Source organism: Falco cherrug, chromosome 7 (assembly GCF_023634085.1).
Source record: "Falco cherrug isolate bFalChe1 chromosome 7, bFalChe1.pri, whole genome shotgun sequence".
NCBI lineage: Eukaryota > Metazoa > Chordata > Aves > Falconiformes > Falconidae > Falco > Falco cherrug.
In genome coordinates, this window is record NC_073703.1 from 35,182,056 (window position 1) to 35,206,225 (window position 24,170).

General features: G+C 47.4%; 1 protein-coding gene across 2 annotated transcripts; it reads left to right on the forward strand.

Annotated features, from left to right (window-relative positions):
* The first annotated feature begins 144 nt into the window (after positions 1 to 144).
* ERO1A (endoplasmic reticulum oxidoreductase 1 alpha) lies at positions 145 to 23,258 on the forward strand. Of its 2 annotated transcripts, XM_055716586.1 has the most exons (16): positions 145 to 442; positions 8,752 to 8,871; positions 10,463 to 10,546; positions 12,503 to 12,541; positions 13,022 to 13,095; positions 13,188 to 13,261; positions 13,746 to 13,866; positions 14,595 to 14,632; positions 15,844 to 15,852; positions 16,800 to 16,826; positions 16,997 to 17,089; positions 18,982 to 19,228; positions 19,986 to 20,055; positions 20,453 to 20,539; positions 21,078 to 21,211; positions 22,829 to 23,258. In XM_055716586.1, exons 1-16 carry the CDS (start codon positions 335 to 337, stop codon positions 22,887 to 22,889), a joined length of 1,386 nt encoding a protein of 461 aa, XP_055572561.1. In that variant the 5' UTR covers positions 145 to 334; the 3' UTR covers positions 22,890 to 23,258. The 2 variants fall into 2 exon arrangements, with proteins under 2 accessions (XP_055572561.1, XP_055572562.1); XM_055716587.1 differs by lacking the exon at positions 15,844 to 15,852.
* The last annotated feature ends 912 nt before the right edge of the window (positions 23,259 to 24,170 follow it).

A 24,170-nucleotide genomic window follows, 5' to 3' on the forward strand; every position in this document is an offset into this window, starting at 1 on the left:
CTGCCGAGGGCCCCGGGTCAGCAGCACCTTTGCGGGCGTGGGCTCTGACCGCGGGCTGGCTTTCGCCCACCTCCCGGCAGGGCCACCCTGTCCCGGCACAAGTGAGTCACCGCGGGCGAGAAGTTGGGCAGCCTTCCCGGGCCGCCTCCCCGCTGCCCGGTGAGGGCCCGGACGCCCTTCCGCTGCCGGCAGCCCCGCGGGCCGGGCCTGGCCGGGCCGGGCCCTGCTGCGTGCGGCGCTGCGCGTAGCCGGCGGCGGCCGCGCCCCCGGCGAGGGGCGGTGCGGTGCGGTGCGCGGCTTCTTCAGCCGGCAGCGGCGGCGCTGGCGTGGCGAGATGGCGGCGGGCAGCGGGGTGCTGCGGGTGCTGGGGCTCGCTGCTCTGCTACTGCCGGTGGTGCCTTGCGGGCCGCCTGGAGCGGCGGAGCGACGCTGCTTCTGCCAGGTGGGCTCTGCAGGGGAACGGGGCAGGCGGCGGCGCTCTGCGTGGGGCTGGGGCTCCTGCCCTCGGGGCGGGCGGCCCTTCCGTGGGCACCGCTGGGCGCAGGTGCCTCGGCTCCTCTTCGAGCATCGGGAAACCTGCTGGGAGGTGTCTAGAGCAAAGGGACGCGGGGGGTGACTTCTGCCGACTGAGCAGCCCCGTGCCCTCTTCCTTGCCTTCTTAACTGTATTCTCTCCCTGCCCCTAGCAGGAAAGGTGAGTGTTTCAGCTGGGGATGCAGGTCTTCCCAAACCACCCAGGTGCCTCTTGTCAGCTGTGTCAGGAATGTGTGTTACTCCAATGCCTGGGAGCTACCTCATCCCTCCTCCTGCAGGTCTGCCTTTACTGTTCTTCCCAACTGCTCTCCAGGAGAGTGTGATTGCAGCAGGTGCCTGCTACCCTACCCTACCATGCCCAGGGGTGAGCTGGGCTGCCCTGCTTGTTAAAGCTCTTCCAGGATTAATTCCCCTTGTGCCAGGCATGATACTGTCTGGCCTGGTGCACTTGGTGCACTTTCTGTTGATGTACAGCGATGAAGGGAACTTGGTACAGTCAACCAAGAGGTGAGACCAAGGAGCTGGATTTTGGGGGAACAGTCGCTATGCAGATTCCTTTTGACTTAACTTTGAATATCTGAGATCAAGGAGCAGTGATGATACAATGCACATAGTGAACTTCTTGAAAGGAAGCTACTGTAAAGCCTATTCTTGCTGTATTAACATTATAGTGCTTAAATGTGAGTGAGAAATTGAGAGTGGAGAAAGAAAACAAATGCAGTTCTGTGCTTGGCGTTGACTTTATGCTCTGGATGAGTCTTGACACTTCAGTATTGTGTGGAAATGGTAAATACAAGGTATGCTGGTAAAGAATTGCAAAATGTGTGTCAGTTCTGCATCTCTATAGGGGTTTTGCACGTACGCTTCCTCTGTAGTTGAAGTTTGTCTCCTAAGGATTGAAATCTGAGTCAAGAGTGTGGTATGGGGTAAGAAGCCCAAACCACTAAATGAGTTGGTATAGTAGTGGCTCGCAGGCTTTTTTCCTTGGGTAGGAGGAACTGGCGTACTTTTTACACTGTTTGTTGCAATGCACTTCTTGTTTATGGAGTAGCATATGCTTTGGTTTAGTTTTCAATATAAGTGTTCAGGTTCAAGATTTTTTTTCCAGACTTTATTGCCTTTGGGAAAGTGTGTTATGTAGGGTGGCATTTCTCAGCCTTACTAACCACTTAACCTTATAAAAACCACCTCCGGTAATGAGGGCTGCCTCATCTTTTTGTAAAAAAAAAATAATCTGATCATCTTGTGCAGAACTGGTCTAGTGGTTTTTATTTACCACCAAATAAAGTATAGGGCAAGCCTTAAATGATATGTTTTACCTCCCCTTACATACTTGAAGGCCTGGGTATAGCTTTTGGGTTCCTCCTGTGAACCATCTCTTGCTGTCTTATGAGCTTGTCAGATTAAGAAACCTTGTTGTAGGGTGAATGGAAGAGCTTTGACTTGTGTATCAGCCTGCACTGGGACAGCTGACAAGGGCTGCTTTTGAGACTGCTTGCTCTAGCAATATTTCAAATGCTGACTTAAGTGAGCCGTAATTCTGGAATGGGTGTTGCAGTCTTATCTGTTTGTACTGCTAAGAGCAATGCCTCACCTGCTTTTTTTTACTGTTATTTTAGCTCCTCAATTGCTTGGAGAGGTTGCTAACCAGTCCTGAAACTTTCATTAGAAACATCCATCTGTTACTAAAAATGCTGAAGTTTCACATACTCTTTCTGCTTTCCAATCTGTCTCATTAGTGCTGAATAACATTTCGATATTGGAGTTCCCTCGAACTTTACAGAGAGCTCATCCCCCACCCAGATATTCCTGTTTGTATTAATGCTTTAGTCAGCCATGAATCAGTTCTATGTGTTCCTATTAATTATTGCTCATTTGTTGTTTACAGACTGATGTAGTTGCATTAAGGATGTGCTGCAGGTGTTTGGCAGACTGGGATTTTGATGAAGTTTCCGGCCTGGCAGAGGGCTGGTTTCCTTCGGGGGTGTTTCTGTGGCCAGTATGCCATCATTAGGGGTGAGTCTGGGCACTGAGAGGTACCTTGTTGTTACCTGAACACACTTTCAAGCCACTCTTGCGTTCTTGTTAAATTGATGTTCACCCAACAGCCTCCAGGGCAGGAATTCATACCTAGCACAGTTCCTAATCTCTCTGGGGTGGCTCGAAAGGTACTTTCTAAGTGCAGAGCAGCTGCAGATCCTTCTTTGCTAGCAGATGCTTGGACGTGCCATCTGACAGCACTTCCCCTCTGTGGTTTAACCCCATCCTGAGGCTCTCACGCAAGATTTGCTTCTTGGTGAGCTCCAGCAGCCACAGTCCTTGTTTTCTGGTTGAAGGATGGGGGAGAAAGCACCTGGGCTGGCATATACTGCTTCAGGTCAGGTGCTGCGCGTGACTGTCCTCTCCTGGCTGCCAGCTCCTTGCTTAAAGTGTGCTGACAAGGATGGGAGAACTAGCTGGAGCAAGTGCTACAAGCAGAGCCACAAGTCACTTGTGTGGGGCGACTGCAAGGAAGTTTCTTCTGGGCTAGTAGGGAAAGCATCTGCTTGTCATCAGCCTGGGACTGGTGTGGCCTGTCTAGAAAAGCAGGCAGCTGCCAGTGAAGTTGGTACAGGCTAAAAGCAACTCCTTGGCCACTGTAGCATTTCACCTTGAGCTTGAGTTGGAACTACCAAAGAAATACAGAAGGGTGCAAGGTCCCACATTACCACAAGAGAGGGGATCCTTCTGCTCTATGTGGCAGTGGTGAGGCTGCACCTGAGGTGCTGGGTTCAGTTCTGGGCTCCTTGGTACAAGAGAGACATAGACATGCTGGAGCCAGTCACGTGAAGGGACACAAGGGTGATGAAGGGACTGGAACATCTCTCCTATGAGGAAAGGCTGAGAGAGCAGGGACTGTTTAGCCTAGAAGAAAGATGGCTCAGGGGGATCTTATGAATGTATGTAAATACCTAAAGGAGGGGGCAAAAAAGGAGCCAGGTTCTGAAAAAAGCCTGATGCCTAGTGACAGGACAAAGGACAACGGGCACAAACTGAAACACAGGAGGGTCCATCTGAACATCAGATAATACTAGTTTACTGTGAGGGTGACCAAGTACTGGCAGAGGTCACACAGGGCGGTTGTGGAGTTTCCCTCCTTGAGGTTATTCAGAAACCATCTAAACATGATCCTGGGCAACCAGCTCTAGGTGGCCCTGCTTGAGCAGGGGGATTGGACAAGATCACTTCTAGAGGTTCCCTCCAGCCTCAGCCGTCCTGTATTCCCTTCCCTGTGCCCTATTTTAGCTGCAAGTGGGAAATGCAGAAAAGTTTGCTGCCTTTCTTGCCCAGCCGCACAGTAGACGGTGGTGTATGGGTCTGGGATGGAACATGTAGCAAGAGAAGAAAGCCCTAAATCCACTGCCCAGGGGACATTTCAGTGACACTGAGGAAAGCAGAAAGAGTTGGGGAGAGACAGACCAGCAGTGCAGGGAAGAGCAGACTACGGGAGCCTGGGAGGGTGGTAAAGGAAGATGAAGCAAAGGCCAGTCCCAAGGATTACGCAGTCCACGTGTGGTGGTGTTTCAACCTGTGTTATGCATATGAGGTGGGTACGTCGTCAGTGTGTCAGTGTTAAGGGATTGAGAGCGGCTGTTGTGGAGGGCCAGCCAAATGCCTTCCTCAGTGCTTACTCAGCAGCCAGTGTCACTTGTGTCATTCCTGTCCCACCAGCAGCTCCATTGCATCTCTATCTGCTGGGCAAACCCAGCCCTGCCTGTCAGTCTCATGCTGGGTGGAGTGAAACCCATTGCTGCCGCTGCTCAGCTCGGTGATTCACAGATGCCAGCAAGCACATGGCACATGTTTGGGGCTGGATCAATTTCTGTTTAATCTTAAACAACTGTTCTAATTATTACAGGCTGAGGATGTAGATAAATACTTTAGGGAGGTGGAGGGAAAGTGTTTTAAGGCACCACCCATTGCAGGGCATGTTTGACACATGCTGTGGCTCAACTGCTCTGACAGCAGGAATTGAAATACAAAAAAAGTGAGTCTGGCTGCATACAGGGCTGAAATAAACTGGTTCTGGGGTAGCAGGCTGTCACAGAGCAAGAGGGAAATTGGGATGAAGACCATGGCCTGCTAAGTGGTCTGATACTGCCTGCTGCCCTATGTCTTAAAGCGGGTCACTGGGGCTTTCATCTTGGTCTCTGAGGAGACTTGGCTCTTGATGCTATCTTCTGTACCCCTTCAGCTGTGAACTTTGGTAGGCTGGGCACATACAGGCAGTATCACCATGCCTGGCTGAGCTTTTTTCTCGGCAGCCTGGTGGCTTAGGAGGCAGAGCAAGAAGGTAAGCAGGCCAGTGATACCTGATTAGCTGTGTGCAGGCTAGGGAAATTGCCTGTTTCTGCACAGCCTGACTGAAATCCTTGGAGGAAGAAGTTTTCTCTCTGATTTGGGCAGAGCTCATGTTTTCCCCAGCATTTCCCCTCTGTGCTGCCCTCGTAGGCATGTTCTTGGTGGCATTGTGGCTAATCTTCCTACCAGTGCTTTTCTAAACTGAGCAGTGGATGTTAGGAGATCTCCAAAGTATGACCCCCATCTACTCCTGAGTTGTGGGAGCATCTGCAGTGCTTCACTCTGGGTTATTTTCAGGATGATGTTTTGTCAGGTTGGTTCTGGCTTGAATTGGTCTCTAGATATAGCAAAGACAGGCCTGGTGCAAATGGTGTGACCTGTTTCAGTTGAGGGCTTACTGTGTGCTCCAGTGTTACCTCTTACAGGGGTGTCATTCCCTTGGTGTGACATGTTTGTCTAGTGTGGATACAGAGAGCAGCTGAAGATTATTCACAGATCTTTTTGTAGGCCACTTATAGAATGGGTCTAAAAGCTGCCTGCCTCAAATGATGGCAAGTTTCCAGGAAATAAAAAATGTGGTTAGTGGAGGTTTTTTTTGTTGTTGTGATCTGTTTGGGTTTTTTTCCCCCTTCCTAATTTTGAAACAGCTTTAAATTGGGTAACTGGATTAGCAAATTGTTGCTGGTTTTTTTACAGGGGTGATTCAGGCTAGTGGAAAGCTTAATTACTATGCTGTTAACCTTCATTGCCATGCAATATGCATGACAGAATGCAGTACATGTGTGAGGGTGATGCGGTGGGCTTCAATGTGAACACTAGAAATAGAAGTGAGCCTCCAAATCATGGTGCCTTAACAAGAATGATTTGCTCAAGTGGAGTAGGGCATTCTGGCATGCTCTGATTGATTTCCCTTCACTCCCTCTCAAATCAGTGTGGCTAAGCCCAAAATATCAAAGCCCTTTTGAAAAAAAGCTGTTTCCAAAGTGCTGATTTGGGCTGTAGAGTAGTCTGGGGGCTAGCACCAGGATTCCTTTCACCTCTGTCCAGGGTGGCAGGAAGAAACTTGCCCTTGCCTTTAAGGTGCTCTGTGCTTAATCCAGGCTATTTCCCCACCACCACCCCCTCCCCATTTCAGACTATGTGCTCTGAGGGCAAGTGCTCCATTTCTGCCCTCCTTGCAAGAAGGAGGGTAGGGAGCTTCATTTCCACAGTAGTAATTATAATGCTTTTATGTAAGTCGATGTGTAGCTCTTGTTGAATTATCTGAGGGCTCTCCGGAAATGCGTCAAGGCAGGTGGCTCATGTTTCTCACGTGGTGCTGTTTTTCTCTCTGTACACAATATATTTTGCTCTAATTGTGAAGGCTGGAGTAGCACCTCTGCTTTGGATTCAGCGAAGCTTTTTCTTGAGGCTTGCAGTATTTTACTCCCTTTCCTGGGTCTGATTGTAGAGATGCCTGTGGCTTTGGTCATCTGCTGCTTTTTCTGCAAGGAGGGTGATACCTGCTTCTGTTTGCTGTCCCACAGCATTCAGCAACCCTTAGGCTGGTTGAGTGCTTTAAAAGTAGGAAAAGGGGGAGCCCCTTAAATACAATTCAGCACCTTCTTAGGTCTTGTACATCCCCTACCTGCTTGTTTGTTCCTGGCCTCCCCTGGGGAGTTGCCACTCAGCAGTGTGCTCTGTTACACTTCACAGGATCTGCCTGTGCCGGTCTTTCCAGGCTTATTCTGCTTGTCTCTGCTTCCAGCTTTCCTGTGCACAGAGAGAAGGCAGAGATTGCACGTAACCCCCTAGAACAGTGTAGTGGGGAGGACATCGCTTCTGTGCTGTCTGCTACCAGGGCTTTGTAGGCTTTCTGGGACAGAAGTGGCAAGAGACTTTCTTATCAAAAGCTGTGGCAAACATCCCATTCTTTGCTTTATAAATCAGCAATATCAACTTAGAACAACCCTCTCATCTTAAACCCCTGAATTTATACCGGGGAATGACAGCTTGCCATGTGTTGCTATATCAACATCCAGAAAAAATCCTTGGTGTGGTGTTGAGAGTGAATGAGTATTAAGACTTGATTTTTGTCGGCGTGATGGGATGAGATCCACCCCAAGGTACTGAGGAAGCTGGTGGGAGTGTTCGCCAAGCTGGTCTCCATCATTTATACAGTTCCTGCCTAACCAGGGAGCTCCCAGTTGACTGGAGGTTAGCCAATGTGATGCCCATCTACAGGAAGGGGCAGAAGGAGGATCCAGGGAACTACAGGCCTGTCAGCCAGACCTCAGTGCTGAGGAAGGTTATGGAGCTGACCATCCTGAGTGCCATCACGTGGGATGTACAGGACAGCCAGAGGCGATCAGGTGCCATCAGCATGAGTTTGTGAAAGACCCATCCTGCTTGACTGCCCTGATCTCCTTCTATGGCAGGGTGACCCTCTTAGTGGGTGAGGGAAAGGCTGTGGATATTGTCTACCTGGATTTTAGTAAAGCCTTTAACACCATTTCCCACAGCGTTCTGGAGAAACTGGCTGCTCATGGCTTGGACAGGTGTACTGTTCCCTGGGTAAAAAACTGGCTTAACTTATTGTGCTCTACAGCTTCCTGAAAGGAGGTTGTAGTGAAGGTGGGGGGCAGTCTCTTCTCCCAGGTAACAAGTGATAGAACAAGAAGAAATTACCTCAACTTGCACATGGGGAGGTTTAGACTGGATATTGGGGAAAAGTAGTCTTCACCAAAAGGGTTGTCAATCACTGGCACAGGCTGCCCAGGGAAGTGGTGGAGTCACCATCCCTGGAAATATTCAAAAGCTGTGTAGACATGGCGCTTGGGGACAGGGTTTAGTGGTGGGCTTGGCAGTGCTGGGTTAACAGTTGGATCTGATGATCTTAAGGGTCTCTTCCAACCTAAACAATTCTATCATTCTATAATGTCCCTGAGCACTCATCAGACATGCAGGGGAAGCAAAACTACTTCTGTGTTGGCAACTCTGTCATCCAGACAGTAATCTATGTGTCAGAAAGCCATGGCTGCATTTGTACTACTTTTTTTTTTTTTTTTTAATAAAAACCTTTTTTCTCCAGGGTTTGCACAGTTTGAGTTGTTCAGGATGATGCAAGAAGCATTGGCTTTCTACATCAGATTTAGAACAAATTGCTAAATGGCTCTGAGGCAAGGAGAGAGACTGTTGCAGTTGTGATTCTGATTGTATCAAAAAAATGGCTTCAGCGAAGTTGATTAACTACAAGGACTTTCTTTGAGTGCTGTAATCTTTGGTGGCATTGTTGTTGCCGAACTGGTCCCTTATGCAAATGCCAGCTTTCACCTGTATGCCATCCTGCAGCCCTGACATCCTGAGGCTAGTCTCAAACAGGAACCTGAGCTGGGCGTAGAGGTGGCTCACAGCTGTTACAGCAGCCCATATCCACCTTCTTGCTGGATGTGGCCCTGGAAACATCTGTGATCTCTACAACGGTGTCTGGTATGTGGACAAGGGCTGTGTGACTTTTGTGTATGTGTGTGACAGTCTAGTTGAATGTGCCTGTCATATCTGCTTTTTAGAGATGGAAGCGTCCATCTGATGCCTATTACTCTGACATCGGTGAATTCTGATATATCAATGTGTGTTAAAGTGTTCCCAAACAAAACTGCCTGTCCCCAAGCAACAAGTAGAAGACCCATCCTAAAGGGTGCATCAAAAGTTCTCTGACAATTTAGCAGTCTGGTTTGATGTTGCTTAATTCAGGTTACACTTACCTAGTTGACTCACTGGTAAAAGGAAAGAAAATTGGGTTTTTTGGGTTTTTTTTTCATTGTCTGCAGTGTTAAAAAGTACTGGTGAAGTTGTTAGTGTTCAGTATGTTTTGTTTTTTTTTTTTTTAATCCAACAGGTTACTGGTCATTTAGATGACTGCACCTGTGATGTGGAAACCATTGATGCCTTCAACAACTACAAGCTTTTTCCTAGACTGAATGAACTTCTGGAAAGTGACTATTTTAGATACTATAAGGTAATTTTCTCATGCAAGAATTGTATTTCTTTTGTGTGCTGCTTTTTTTTTTTTTTTTTAGATCTCCCTTGAAATTATTGCTGATCTCTTTAAAATTAGTTACCTGCATTTTAATCCTGATCTGTTAAGAATGCAGTCAGTAAGTGGGACTCTTCTATTATCAGGAGAATCTTGATTATAAGATGCATACAGTTTTAAAGATACTTTTTTTTAATGCATTTTTCCCTCTTAAGCAGTAGAAAAATGAAGTAACTTCTTTTGTTGAGCTGTGGCTCAAAACTGCTGATGACCAGAGAGCTGCATTGCATAATGAGGGTATTCATAGTGTGTCCCCATTGATGTGGAAAACCTGGTTTAGTCACCAGACCTGCAGGTGAATGGGGGGTTGTTACTGCCAGACCTTCATCACTGGATGGATTCTGCTCCCATTCGGTGAGACTGCATGTATATGACTACTGTGGGACTTGTCTGAGTGTGCTTGGGTCGTGGAGCAGTATTTTACCTGTTGCATACAGATACTTAACAGTGATTGTTGCCTGATTGTTTCCACAGACCCCCCCCAAAAAAAAGAGTATTTACTCTTCTGTAAGAACAGTTCTAAAAGTTCCCAACTTCACTGCACTGCAAACCAGAACAGGTGCATAGATAAAATCACTGCTTTTTCCCTGCTCCCCCTCTTTATCAAACCAACATCATCTTGTTAACTGTTAATTGTTTGGAAGAACAATACTTGATGCCAGCTCACAGAAAAGAAAGAGTAGGATTTGTCAAAGAAGTTAATGTCCTTTCCCCTCCCAGTGTTGGGATTTGTAACGCAAATACTAAGGTTGGTCTGAATGAAGCATGAATGGAGATGTCCATGTGTGAAAGCACCGGAAGAAACAGCAAAGCAAGGATTAAAAGAATCACCTGTACTGATAACAAGGGCATGAGCAATAGCAATCAATCTAGTAAACACAAAGGAATTAATTGTTCCCGTCAAGCCCAGAAGTCTTGCATGCTAACAAGTCCATAACACAGGTGACTTGACAGCAGAAGGCCTGCACCCTGGCTGCAGGGGGGTGGCAGCAAGGCTTCAGCACATCCTTCTGTTCCTCTAACAGAGAGGCAGGCTGTAGTCCTAAGCTGCCCCAAACAAGGAAACAAAATCAATGGGGAGCAAACTTCCACCGAAGATTCATGGAGAATGAAGTGAGCAGTATTCCAAGGCCAAAGGTTGTCCCATAGTAGCTGTTGGCTCCTGAAGGGTACAAACCACCTGGCCAAAACCCAGTTTGTCACTGCTCAACGGGAGTCTTGGGATGTGATTAAGAATTGGTGGCTTGTGTCCTGTCTTCTGTGTTACCACAAGCAGTCCTGGCCAGGCCGTCCGGGTGCCCACATCTCATATGAGACAGAGTTGATCATACTCATTCACTTAAGATAAATAACACCATCTGTTTCCACTCTGACTGCACTTGACCTTGCACTAAGGTCTGTTGTCTGAAACCTTGTGCTAAGGCGCTGAAGATGTGTGTCAGTAAACTGGGGTGTGGAAGATTGGCTTAGTTGCATGGAGGAAATGTCTAACAGGCTAATATGTTACCTGTAGGTAAACCTAAAGAAACCTTGTCCTTTTTGGAATGAGAACAGTCACTGTGGAATACGAGACTGTGCTGTAAAGCCCTGCCCATCTGTAAGTACCAAACCTATTCCGTTACAGCTCTTCTGTATTTGGCTTTTGCAGACCAAGAGGAAGAAGCCAGCAAATGACGTACTCTTAGCATTATTGTAGCTATAGCAGAACTGTAGCTGTGATGGAGCTTTCATAGGTGCAGTAATACTGGTATCCATGAGAAAGGCCAAAATACTAAATTATGGAAGTTTAAAGAAAGGCTAGGCTTTTAATAGCTGACCCTCTGTGAATGGCCAAAAACTTGTCTGATCCCTCTTTTATTTTTGATGTTAGTGAGATGTTTTTTGGGTAAATCCACTGTTGTTACAAGAAGTGCCTCTTGTGTTAATTGCCAGGATATTTGCCCTGTTGATGCATGAGCTACACTGTAATTTGCGGCTTTGGCCGACGAATATGACTAGGCCCTTTCCATCCCTCTCTCTCTCTTGATGTGAAATGGCTCTTTGAGTCCTCTGTTTCCCGGTACAAAAGCAAATGCTCTTGTCCCTGTATCCTGGACAAAAAAGTTTTGTTATCTGAGCTAAAAGAAACCATCTTGACTGCAGGTGTCAGCCTGAAAAGAAGGGAATGAGAAAGTGAATCAGAACTTGGTTACTGGGTTGATAGAGGTGGAGAAAGTGCCACCCAGCGTGGCTTTGTGGGTTGTCAGCCAGCAACAAACAGCCTGTCTTACCCTCTCACTTCTCTCTCAAGCAGTTTGTGTGCTAATGGCACGCAGGGGTACGCCATGCCGGCAGTGCCGTGAGTGCTCTCAAGGGAAGAGGCCTCCTCACCCTACTTGCATGTGTGTTTCTAACTCACTGGTTTATATTTCTGTCTGATTGAAAGTATGGTGCAGTGAAGCAGATGTCTGCCCCCGTCACCTGGCAGCTCTGTGGTAACCTGGTACAAGGTAGCTGTTGGCTGAAAAGAACCTGTCTAAGTTGACGTGACACCCTGAAGGAATCTGGTACAGGTGTGTGTGCGAGCATCACCTGTCACAGAAATTTGGATATGTACGTTAAGTTCATCTGTCTTCTCAGCAGCTACCCTACCCCTCAAATGAGTGTTCTTTGCTTCCCTAGTCTTCAAAAAGCACCTATTATGGACCCAAAATGGAATGATGATTTTTTTTCTTAATAATCCTACATTTTGTTTAAATACTTCTTTTTTTCCTTAAAAAGGATGGTTTTGCTAATGATTATGACCAGTGTGACAGAGTAATATTACAGTTATGTTAGTTCTAGCTAGACGTTCTTATTTTAAGAACTGACTGTCACTGCTGGTTTTAGGTATTTTTATTTGGGTCCGTTTCACTCCGAAAGTGACAAAAATTACTCTTATTCATTGCTTATTTTTTCACTTCCTGTGCTATTTGGCATCATAGTATTTGCTCCTGCAGTGCCAAAGTGGTTTTATTGCCTTCCTATTGATGGAGGAAATGGAAGTTGAGGAGAATTTAGGGCCTGATTCTTGTGCATACTGCTCAGGTTGTGTGGGGCTGGCAGGCCTGACATTGTGATGGAATGTTAAAAGGGAGGTTTTTGGATGACGTGTAAAAGGGGTGGTCGATGCAATATCTGAGGAGGCGCCTGGGCTCTGGCCAGGAACGCCAACATCACCAGGAGACAGGATGTCAGACATCAGCTGGTCAGAGGCAACTCCAGCTCCTCTGAAGTTTATGTTGGCTTCCTCAACCTGGTGCTTGGGTAAGCAAAATATAACCTGACGTAGCATCTGTGGAAGGCTGCTGACCTTTTGAGGAGTCTTGCGAAAAATCAAAATAAAATGCCAAGACTATTGCTTAACCTTAGTCTGTGGAGGAGCCAGAACGTGGGATCTGTTGTAAGCTGAGCTGAGTGCTTTGATTACCTTCTAACTTCTAGAAACTGTGGTAACCTTCCTAATCTTTCTCAAAGATTAGGCTGAAAGCCTCATCAGCCCTACATGTAGCACATGCTCAATTTTGTCTTTCAGGACGAAGTCCCTGATGGCATCAGGTCTGGAAGTTACAAGGTAGGTGTGTCTGTGTGCGCAAAATGATGCAGCCTATAGGACCGGCTTTGTGTCACGGCAGCTGATAAAAGCTGCCTTGATCAGATGGGCAGGATTTGTGTCAGGATGTACTTTGTGGCTAAATTTTTACCCTCTTCAAGTGTTTGGCATGCTATAGAGCCTTTGAGGTGGCTGTCCTGAAGTCAGGTATTCCCCTCCACTAACACAGAGCAGTTCAGCAGACTTCTCCGAGAGCAGGTATTGTCAGGCACAAAACGCTACTACGGCAGTACCAGAGGCCGCTGTGTGTCCCAGCAACAGCTACTGCAATTGCATGAACCTCTGGATATCTGCAGACATCCTGTGGAAATACAGGGTGGGATGAATCATAAAAGTGTTTCTGATGCTTAACCTGGTTAGTGCATTAAAGGCAGAACTATAACAGCAGAAAAACTGTTTTTTAATGCTCCTCTCTCCCCACCCCTTTGCTTTTCAACCCAGTATTCTGAAGGAGCCAATAACCTTGAAGAATGTGAGGAAGCCAAGAGACTTGGAGCTGTTGATGGCTCTTTGAGGTTTGACTTCTTTTTCCACAATCCTTACTTGTCTTGAAGGAAACCTAGCCATCAGCGCTCTTTCTGATAGTCTCTTTCCACTTTCTTTGCAGTGAGGAAACCCAGCAAGCTGTGCTCCAGTGGACACTGCACGATGACTCTTCAGACAGCTTCTGTGAAGCTGATGGTATGGGGACCTGTTAGATCTGACAAGTCTTGTAATGGGATTTTTAAGCACCTCTGCAGAACTTTCAGGCCAATGTGTAATATTTCAGCAAACCTGGAGCATATATAGCATTTTGTCTCTTTTTTTTTTCTGCCCTGCTCTCAGTAATCTGAAAATAATATGATGCAAATGTTTCTGACAGCTTTGTTGCTCGTCAGGGTCTTGCTGTGTTCAGCAAGTTAGCAGCTTGGGTGGAGCATGCTCAGAGCTTGCTTTGCCATCAGTGGCCTTGCACTCCGATAGCTCTGAAGGCTGGGGAGCTTTGCTCTGCCACAATGGGTTGATGTGTAGCAAATATTACACACCTGCCTCTCTGGAGAGGGATGAACTGGTCTCTGCTGGCAAGACTGTTCAGTATGCAAAGGGGTGGCTGGGTCAGCCTTGGAGAAGATGTCATTTTCCTTCAGCATTTCTTTTGTCACTGACCCAGTGCTCTGCTTCACAGACATCTATTCTCCTGATGCGGAGTATGTGGATTTACTCCTGAATCCTGAACGCTATACTGGCTACAAAGGACCGGATGCCTGGAAAATTTGGAACAGTATTTATGAAGAAAACTGCTTCAAGTAGGTGTTTTGGGAGACAGGTTCCACAAGCCTGCAGGCCCTGATTTTTTGTAGAGGGGCTGCGTGAGCTTTAGCTGATCCACTAATCCCCATTGTCCTGCTTTTGCTGCAACACTCCTGCAGTGTGGGCTGTCAGAGGAGGGGACAAGCCGTGTGGCTGCCCCGTGAGCCTGCTTGGCTGTTCTTTGTACCGTGGCTCACCGATGCAAGCCCTGCAGTGTGGTGAGACAGCAGAGGCTGCACATATCTTGTGTGATGCTGTCCTGGACACACAGTCCCGTCCTCCCTGGCCGTTGCACGGGTGAGGTGAGCTCTCTTCCCCGGCTGCATGCTGTGGGTACTTCTGGGGCTGGTGCAGCGGTGGGCATTGGTCTGTAGTCCTGCCTGCTGTGGTCTCTCTAGGGACTTCCTCCCCGTTTGTACTAACGTATCACGTTGCACCAAGGCCACGGAATGATGTCCACTAGCACCTCCGTAGACACTTGAGTTTTCCTAGCTGTTTTTTTCTAAAGAAAGAAAAAGAACCCCCTCCTAAAACCAGAGAAAGCCACGTTTTGCTCTGTCCTTTTCCTGTCTGAGCAAAGCCAAAGCACAGAAGGTGTTCTTAGATCTCCTTAGGCTATTTCATTGCAGAGAAGTAACTACTTGTGTGGCACTGGTTTTGCACAGCAAGGAGACAGTAACTTATTTACATATGTTATTTAAATTATTGTTTTATTTCCTTTTAGGCCTCAGAATGTAAAAAGACCTTTGGCACCTGGTAGAGGTGAGTCATTTATTTATCTCACTAAGTCATGTAGTAGTGTACTGATCCTAGGTTCAGGAACAGTAAATGCTCTCTGAGCTACTTCTACTGAATAAGTAGTACATTATAGCTCTTGATCAAGTGTAGAATTTTATGGCTAATGCAAGGGCACCTGGAAGGGTGGCTTTCTAGCATCCATCAGAGAAAGAAAGTCTGATTCTCCGCTCCTAGAAGAAATGCGAGCTTTGGAGGGACTGGGAGCAGGACTGAGCCCTGAGTTCCTCCTGGGTCCCTGGTTTCTGTACTTGGCAGTGCCAACCTGACTGTGATGGTCTGAAATGAGAAACCAGCTGGGATCCTCTCTGGAAACCATCCCGTAAGAGCAACTCTGTCCCAGAGGCTAAGGCTAGATGGTGTACATGAAAGCAGGGAAGGGTTTTGGAAGCGTAAGAGCTTCTTGCCCAAGGCTGCTAAGAGCCCCCACGTCTCCTGGTGCCCCATCCTGCCCAGTATCTAGAACATCATCAGCCTCACTCCCCATCTGTTTGGCCTGAACACTGCTCCAGCAGTACCCTCTGGGGTGATCTTTTTTCCCCAAAACTGTGTAGGTGCTTTCCCCCCTCCCTTGACCCTTGTGCAAAGGAGTGGCACTTCAGCAGCAGCACTGAAGGAAATGTACAATGTCCTTTAAAATATCAGTGCTTCCCTTGACCACCTCGATTGTTTAGGGCGAGAGCTGAATGAAATGGCACAGGTACATTGAGGGGAGAGGGAAGGACTGCTGTTTTGCAGATGAGGAAGCAGGAGGACATGAAATTGAAGGATCTGACCTGATACCTGCCAGAGTTGTTGCAAGTGACTAATAAACCGCAGGAAGCAGGGATGGGGTCTTTGAGTATCTTACAGGAGATCTCTGGTAGAGGTAGATATTTATGTCCCTTGTTTTCTGGTCTTTGCTTCAGCTGTGTGGTGGTTTTACTTCTGTTGCAAATATTGATCTTTCCTGTGTTGGTCAGGTTATTCAGTAGCATTGCTCATCTGATATGTTCGCTGCTACAGTTTGAGATGATGTATTCAGAACACTTCTAAACCTCCCTGGAGAGGCTCATTCTCTTGTCAGAGCAGATTAACAGAGCAATCTTAATGCTTGTGCTTTGGAGTTTAATTTTGGTCATGTGTAACTTTTGTCTCCTCTTTTCTCTCCCTCCACCATTTGTGCTTTTTTTCATCAGATGATGGAGGTGAGTGGCACTCAGTTTTTACTGATAACTGAAACAAAGTGGTGTCTTTATCATGCTGTCATGAGCTGTACTGTTAGATAATGCACCTGGTTAGCAAAATCATTATATGGACAAATCGGAAGTTGTCTGAAAGTTCTGCTGTGTTCAGGACCCTGTGGGGAGAGCCCTTTGAGCTCCCAGTACCTGAGGCCAGCCCATCCTTGTGTGGAGGCCCAGCAGTTTTTTGAGAGTACAAGTCCTGTTTGAAGGTAGTCACTGAACTTCAGGAACAGGACTTGCATTGTGGTTTTCTTGTTTTTAGTGCTTGTTATTGCTGAGAAAGCAGCACTCGGGTTGGAGCTTTGAAAAGACTCATAGTCCCAACAGCCTCTGACAGCTGGTAGGAGCTGGATGCCCAACTCCCTTAGGCCCTGCAGGGCTCATTTCTGGGAAGGGCTATGCCATGGAGCTTCTCACCCTCTGCAGCACTGGGCTTGTGTATATGCCATGTCATTTTGTCTCCAAATTATCTTCAAGTCATTTTATGTTCTCCAGATTCCTTTCAAGCATGTAGCAGGGGTAGTGTGAAACACCATCTTGTGTGATTGCACACACTTGGTTGCACTGTGTGGGTTGTTTGGTTTATAAAAATACCCCTTTCCCCACCCTGGCCAGAAGAGAAATGCAATCAGTGATCCTTGTTTCCCCCGCGCTTCTTGTCAGCCCTCACCGAGATGGGTGGGAAAGACCATGTGCTATGTTTAGCTACTGCCACGCTGTGTTATAGAAGAATCAGGCAGAAGGGTGGGGAGGAAAACTATGGTCACACTCTTCTGATGTTCCTTTCCCCCCTCCTGCAAACTGGAGTGGGCAGAGGCCTTCTGGAGGCTGGCATCAGAGGTGGTTTCAGGGCATCAGGCTTGGGCAGTACTCTTGAACTGATGTGTTTGTTTTCCTTTTGTTTCCAGGGCATATGTTTTACAAGTGGCTGAAAGGTAAGCCTTCTTCCAAACTTGGTTCCTCTTCCTTGGAGGAACCCAAAATGGCCAGGGAGCGGGTGGGAGTTACTAGCCACACTCAAGTGGGATTAGATTTCTGTCTGACAGCCAGGAGGAGAAAATTCAGCGTATGCTTTTAGTATCTTAAAATGCCCATTTCTTTTCAGGTGTCTGTGTAGAGAAACGAGCTTTCTACAAACTCATTTCTGGTCTCCATGCAAGTATCAACATCCATTTGAGTGCCAGGTACCTTTTACAAGGTAAATGCTACTTCCTGCCTTAGCTCTCCTGTGTCAGTCCTAAATTGACGCTTCTGTGGCTCTGCTAAATGCTAGCTGGAGCCTGTTCCAGCAGGGCTCAGCCTTCTTCTGCGCTCTTCCCTTCCCTCCCTCAGCACACAGGTTGTGTAACAGAATTAGAAATGCAGTTACCATATGCCTTCAGGTCTGACAATGGCTGGACTGTGCTCTGTACCAAGACTTCCAGCATGTATTCCTTCTGCTCTTCCTCCAAGGTTATTTTGGAGTGGGTTTCTGACTGCATATCAAGGCTGTTCCTTCCTAGCCTGTCTTTATGGCAGTCAGTTTAGCAGTAATCTCACCTAGACTGTGAAAGGAAATGCGTGACTGGGCTTTCCAAAGACCCTCAATCCATTTCCATGTGCTGTTTCCGTTTCCTTTGCTTGCCTTTGTCCATAAGTAGCTATCTGAAGAATCCAAATTTCAGCCCTGGGGCTGAAAATTGAGGGCAACGTCTGTCTCACGTGGCCAGAGGCTGTGGCATGCCACTCTGGCAGCGTGGGGTGCATATTCTCACTGACTTCCTGAAGGATTTAGCCATGGTAGTTTAGAGTGGCACCTGCAGACCAAGCCTACCACCTTTATTATGCTAAAGCTTACAAAACTCAAGTACAGATTTAGAGATAGCTGTTGGAATTTGGATAAATAATGCAGATTTACCTAAGTAATTATACTTAAGTCTCTACAGCCCACATAGGCCTCTCCTTGATGTGAGTGAGACTGTTAGAGTTGGGGGATAGAATAACAAGAGAAAAATTAAAGGCAAGAGGTGAGTTGGGACTACAGAGAGGATTAGGAAAATAAGGTGGGCTACAGAGAGCCAAGTAAGTGTCTTTGGCGTGCATAGAAAGGGATAGCTTCTGTTATGAAAGGCTACAGAAGGTGATCTCTGTGCTGAGAAGGTGTTCCTTGGCTCAGCTTGATCCATGCAGGGATTTCTATCTGCAGGTGCCGTGGTTCTCTTGTAGAGAGCCGACCTCAGATCAGAGTTGAGAAGGAGTCCTTTCCTGCTGGGCTGGTGATCCACTGGTGAATTAGAAGATAAATCTTCTCCCTTTTTTTAATTTTTTATTTTTGTATGTCAGCTTGCTGTATTATATCTTCCACTACCTACTTTCTATAGTCATAAAATACTACGTGATAGGATGAGCAAACAGAAATATTCTTTGTGAAACCTGCAGGCTTGATAATGGAAAATAGGGGCCAGTCTCCTCTGGTCCTTGGCTGCTTTTGTTCTTGCCTTTCCATAACGGAAGGAATTCTATGAAGATGTCCCTGTTCAGTAGGAAGCCTCCCAACCCCTGACCCCACGCTGCTTCCCAGTGCAGTGGGATCAGGAGGCCTGCACTGTCTGCCTCTGCAGATGCTCAGACCAAAGCAGAGACCCTCTTCCAAGTTCTGCAGTTAAGCCAGTGGCTTTTGTGGGTAGGAGTGAAGGGACTCCTCACTTGCAGACAAATGCTGAGCTATCACCAGCTTACGTAGAACTGCTGGTCAGAAACAATCACTTTGCCTGCTGAGAAACTCTTCAACTGAGTCTCAACTCTTCAACTCAAACTATGTTTAAAATGGGCAGCCTCAATTTTTAGCTCTTGCCTCTAAGCCTGGGTCATGTTTTAAACCAACTGACAAAGGTCTGCAGGAGTTCTGCATTCCTTGGAATTTGAGTTTGGTTAAAAGCGTTGCCCCTTGACTCTTGAACAATTTGTGGTCGGTGAAAGGGCTGGGACTGTTGTAAAGCTTGGCTCTGCCTGATCAGAGTTACATTTCACTGTTCAGCTTGCGACGGTGGGAGGAGTTGAACCACAACTATACCCACCTGCCTCACTCTTGGGTTTCTTTTGCTCTCTCAGAAACGTGGTCAGAGAAGAAATGGGGCCCCAATGTTACAGAGTTCCAGCAGAGATTTGATGAAGTCATCACCAGAGGGGAAGGTCCCAGAAGACTCAAGAACCTGTATTTTCTCTACCTGATAGAGCTGCGGGCCCTATCTAAAGTGCTGCCGTTCTTTGAGCGCCCAGGTTTCCAGCTGTACACAGGGAACAGAAGTCATGATGCAGAAGTGAAAAACTTACTGCTGGAAATTCTCCATCTGGCCAAGTAATTACATTCGGTACCTGGGGAGGATGGCTCTTTCAACCCTGGCATCTCTCAGTGTGCTTAACCTTTCGCTTAAAGCGCCTAGAAAGGCAGGTTCTGGGTTCTTTCTTGTGGTGGGATAGCATGATGTGTGCAGTAGCATAGTATTGCTGGGAGTATGTTGGTATCTGTGTTCAAATTGCAAAATAGAGTAATTAGGCCCACAGTTTAATAGTCTAGGCTGCCTCTTTGATTTAGCAGAATTGAAGTTAATAACTGCTTATGTGTCAGCCCTGAAATGGGCTACTTGTTTGACTCATCTGTGGAATACCAGCCCTGGCTTTGTGTTTTTGACTAGAGAAAAAATTCTAAACATGTTGGTAACAGAAGTTTGGGCTATTGGACAGAATTTGGACTAAGAAGAATCAAAGATAGCGGAACCAGAAGGAAACGGGTATCTCCTAATGTGATCAATGCTTGAACTGATCTTGTCGCACTCCTGTGCCTTCAGTGCTTACATCTGTTAGAAAACAGACTACGATTGCTTATAAACCATAGAGTGATTGCTGAAAATGTCTCCAAGGTGAGATGCAAGCTAAAACTGAGAGCCTTCAAGAGATGTAAGAAACAAGCAGCTTGCACTTAAAATGCATCTAGAGATGCCCAGTGTCTAACACCTATCAGTTTCATTTGCACACCTGACCAGGTACTTCTGCGGAGCTGGACTTCAGCCATACAAACAAACAGTGGAGAGCTAAAACTCTTCGTTTTATTTCAGGTCTTTCCCACTGCATTTCGATGAAAACTCATTCTTTGCGGGGAATAAAAGGGAAGCTGCTAAACTAAAGGTAATTTGCCACCCTGCCCTTTGGGACTCTTGCTATCTAAAGCATGTTTTCTGGTGTGTCTGGGGTACTACTAGATCTGAAAGGGACCCCAGTACGCTCAAGGCACTGGGTCAGGTATTTCCGATACAAAAGAAAGCAAAAAAGTGAAAGTGAAAAAAGAAAGCAAAGCTTTCTGAATGGTTTGGGCAGGTGTGGGTAACTACACACAGTTGAGTGTGCCTTAAGGCAAGTGATGAATTGCTGCTGAGGACCCCACTTCAGGAGGCATCTCCCTCACTCAGTCCTGCTGAATTTAGCTTGAAGTCCAGGATTAATGCATTGTTGGGTTTGGATTAATACATGGAAGAACTCCTAATTAGTGTGTAACCACGATCAACTTGAATGTCTCTTCCCCTAGGAGGAATTCAGGCTACACTTTAAGAATATTTCTAAGATAATGGACTGTGTTGGCTGTTTCAAATGTCGCCTGTGGGGGAAGTTGCAGGTAAGCTTTGTCAGCAGCTGGAGACATGTCTGGATGCACCTCATCTGATGGGTCTCTGGCACTTAGATGTGGTTCTTAGATACCAGTCAGCTCCTAGGTACAGATCAGGGCTCTCGAGCTGGTACCTAGCTCAGGCAGGAGGAAGCCTGCATCCCTTTCCAGTGGAAAAATGGATTAAGCTGCTCCCTGAGAGAGGGGAGGGGGTGCAGAGCCTCTGGCAAGTGAGGCAGAGGGTGCTGTAAATCTGGGAGTTCAGGGAGATGGGGAGATGGGCACTGGTGTTTACACATGGCCAAACCTAGCCAGAAAGCATCTGTGTGACAGCAGAGCTACCCAAGGAATACTAAATAAACAAATAAAACATCTTGGCTGTGTTCTGCTCCCTTCCCTGAGCTGTGTTAAGTCAAGTCCAGGTCCTGCTCTGTTAAGATGATGTTAACAGGGATCCTTGCAAAGATGGAGGGAAGTAAAGTTAAACTTGTGAGTCAGGCCCTGGATGTCTCCCCAGCTGTTAAATGATCTTGTTTGTTGCGCACAGACGCAGGGCTTGGGAACAGCGCTGAAGATCCTCTTTTCTGAAAACCTCATAGAAAAGATACCTGAAAGCGGCTCTTCCTATGGGTTCCAGCTGACCAGACAAGAAATCGTTGCCTTATTCAATGCCTTTGGAAGGTGAGTTTGAGACTTTTCTTTTTTTTTTTTTTCCTTCTCCCTCCCTCACCTCTTGCTTCTACATACTGCTGTATTACATCCTGTTTAAGTTTCAACAGATCTTACTGGCAATATTGGTGTTCACTCCCATTCTGGTCATATTATCTCACAAAGAAGCTCGCAAATATCAAATGATGATAATATGGCATGCAACAGTTGAAATAATTTAAAACAACTTCTTTATGTTTCTGTAAAGAATTCAAGGAAGCATTTGCATTTGGTGATTTTTAAGAAACTGTGAGTCTGTCCTTGGAGCACATGTTCCCCAGACAAAGGTTGCTGTTCTTGTTCTGTGCTCGCTTTAGAGCTCTCCTTCAAGCTGCTTGCTTCCACCAGTTCATTCCCAGATCTGTTTGTGGTGATTGCATTTAACAGGAATCCATCAGTCCAGCCCTTGCAGAGAGCTGGATGAGAAGGCTTTGGCAGAAGAGGGGGGCAATGAGGCCTTTAGAGGAGGGAACAGCAATAGCAAGACACTCTGGTTACGTGTTACCACTTCATGGTGGTGACGGATCAGAGTTTCTGGCAAACGGTTTTTACAAAGGATTCTCCCAGTGATGTTGCTGCTATGCTGAAGCTCAGGGGACCTGCTACGTCTCACTTCGGACCTACTGGTGTTGCCTTCTGCAGTGTGAATTGCCAGCAACAGGGAGACCCTTAATGTGCGTCAAATCTGCAACAGCCCAAAGCACCCTTCCCTGGGACTGTTGTGGTGCTCCCCTCCTGAGCGTGGCTGCTGCATTCCCCTCACGCCAGAGGAGCTGGGCTTCCTTCTGCCTTTCTCTTGCTGTGTCAACACAGCCTTTGGAAGCAGCATGGAGACTTATGGACCCTCTGAAGGTCTGCTTTCAGAGGAAGCTGAGGGCTGGCAGGCAAAAAGCCTTTTTCTGTCTTCCCTTCCCACCTCTGCTGCCCAGCTGAAACTCTAACCTGGAAGCCCTCTGCTGTGTGAAAAGACAGGGGCCAGGCAGCTCTCTTTCAGGCTTCCGCCTCATGTCCCGCCTACCTGGATTAAAAGAGCATTTTAAAGCAGACCTCCATCTTTTGCTCCTTCAAAAGCGATTTGGGTTATTCAAAACCTTCTTAAACCAGTAGCTTGTCCCAGCTGGGAAGAGCAGAGCTCTCTTTGTGGGAGAGGTACTCGCAGGCCACATCCTCGGAGCCAAAGCTGGCATCCTTGCCGATGCTCTGGGGGTAAAATGCATTCAGCAAGAAAAACTAGGTAGGTGATTCAAAGGAGCCTTCAGCAGAAACCAGCTTATATCACAAGGAGACTGTGACCTGCCTGCGCAGCTCATAATATTAGTCTGTTTCTTGACCTCTAGTTAATGGGTTTGTCTGATCACTGCTGTGCTCACTGTAACATCCAGTTCCACTGTGTTTCTCCAGTGTTTGCTTTAAAAAATCTGTGAAATTAGCGAAGGGCCAGGTTATCGCCAGAACCTGATTTAGCTGATGTCTCTCTCCCCAGGAGCTGTTTGAAGCTTTACTCAATAGCACTTCTTTTCCCTTGAATTTTAAATAAAGCGTGATGTGTGTGTTACTCTAATGTTTCCCTTTTGCTTTGCTTGCACACAGGATTTCAACAAGCGTCAGAGAACTGGAAAACTTCAGGAACATCTTGCACAATATGCGGTGAATTCATTGCAGAAAGAGAGACTGAATGTTTTCTGGCTTGGCTGTTCTGGGTTCTCTAAAAATGGACAAACGCCACCTTCCATCTCTCTCCCAACCACTACACCCTGAACACCACTTGCTGGACCTCCTCTTCCTGGTTGTCTGCAAACTGCTGGTGACAAATATCTTTTACAAGGAAAGAAAAAGTTACTCTAAATACAGTCTCCACTTTTAAAAAAAAAAAAAAAAAAAAAAATTTATATGGGGGAAGGTCATTCTGAGTAACTTTGGATATTGCTGTACTCTTCTGAGGGCTTAGACCCATCTCTTTGCCTTCAGGTGCTGGAGGTAGGGCAAGAACTATGACACACAATAAATTTGGGGAAAATTCCTTGTCTGCTCCATAATTCCAACTAGCCTCTTGCTTACAGTGTCTCTACACTAAGAAAAGAAGGAGAAAAAAAAAAAAAACCCCAGCTGCCTGAGCTCTAGGGCTGTGGCTGTACCTGGGTGCCTTCCTCATCCTGGTGAACCACCCTTACGGCACCTGGCTGCTCCTGATGGTCTCTGCGGCCGCAGCCCCGCAGCACTGTGCTGCCTGCGGTTTGTAGGCTTCAGTCGTTGCTTCCCAGTTGAAGGCAGGGGGAGATGCCCCCTGCAGCAGGCCATGAGAGGAGCCCTGCTGGTTGCCATTTGGCCAGCCTTGTGCCTCTGCCTGGGCTAGAACCTTGGCGAAGCAATGGGGCTGGCATCCTGCACGCGGTGAGGCTGCTGAAAGGTGGTGCCGGGCTTTGGTCCCTTGTTGGAAGGAGAGGGGGGGTATGCGATGAGGGGAAGGTGGACACAGGGTGAATGCAGCCATCTTCTGCCAGCTCTGCCACAGAGAGCCAGCCCTGCCCAGCGCCGGGGCAACGGGCACACGCTGCAACACGGGGAGTTCCACCTGAATGTGAGGAAAAACGTCTTTACCGTGAGGGTGCCGGAGCGCTGGGCCGGGCCGCCCAGAGAGGCGGTGGGGTCTCCTTCTCTGGAGACATCCAAACCCGCCTGGGCTGTGCAGCCCGCTCTAGGAGACCCTGCTTGAGCAGGGGGTTGGGCTGGGTGAGCTCCAGAGGTCTCTTCCAGCCCCACCAGGCTGGGGTCCCGTGTGGCACCAAACAGGGCTGAGTTATGAGCCCCACAAAGCTGCTCAGCTTCCAGCCGGCACCCAAAGGCACCTGCTCTCCTCAGAGGGCGAGAAGAGCCAGCGGCTGGCCGTGCCTCCGCACCCCACACCTGCCTGTGGGGCAGCATCCGCATTGCT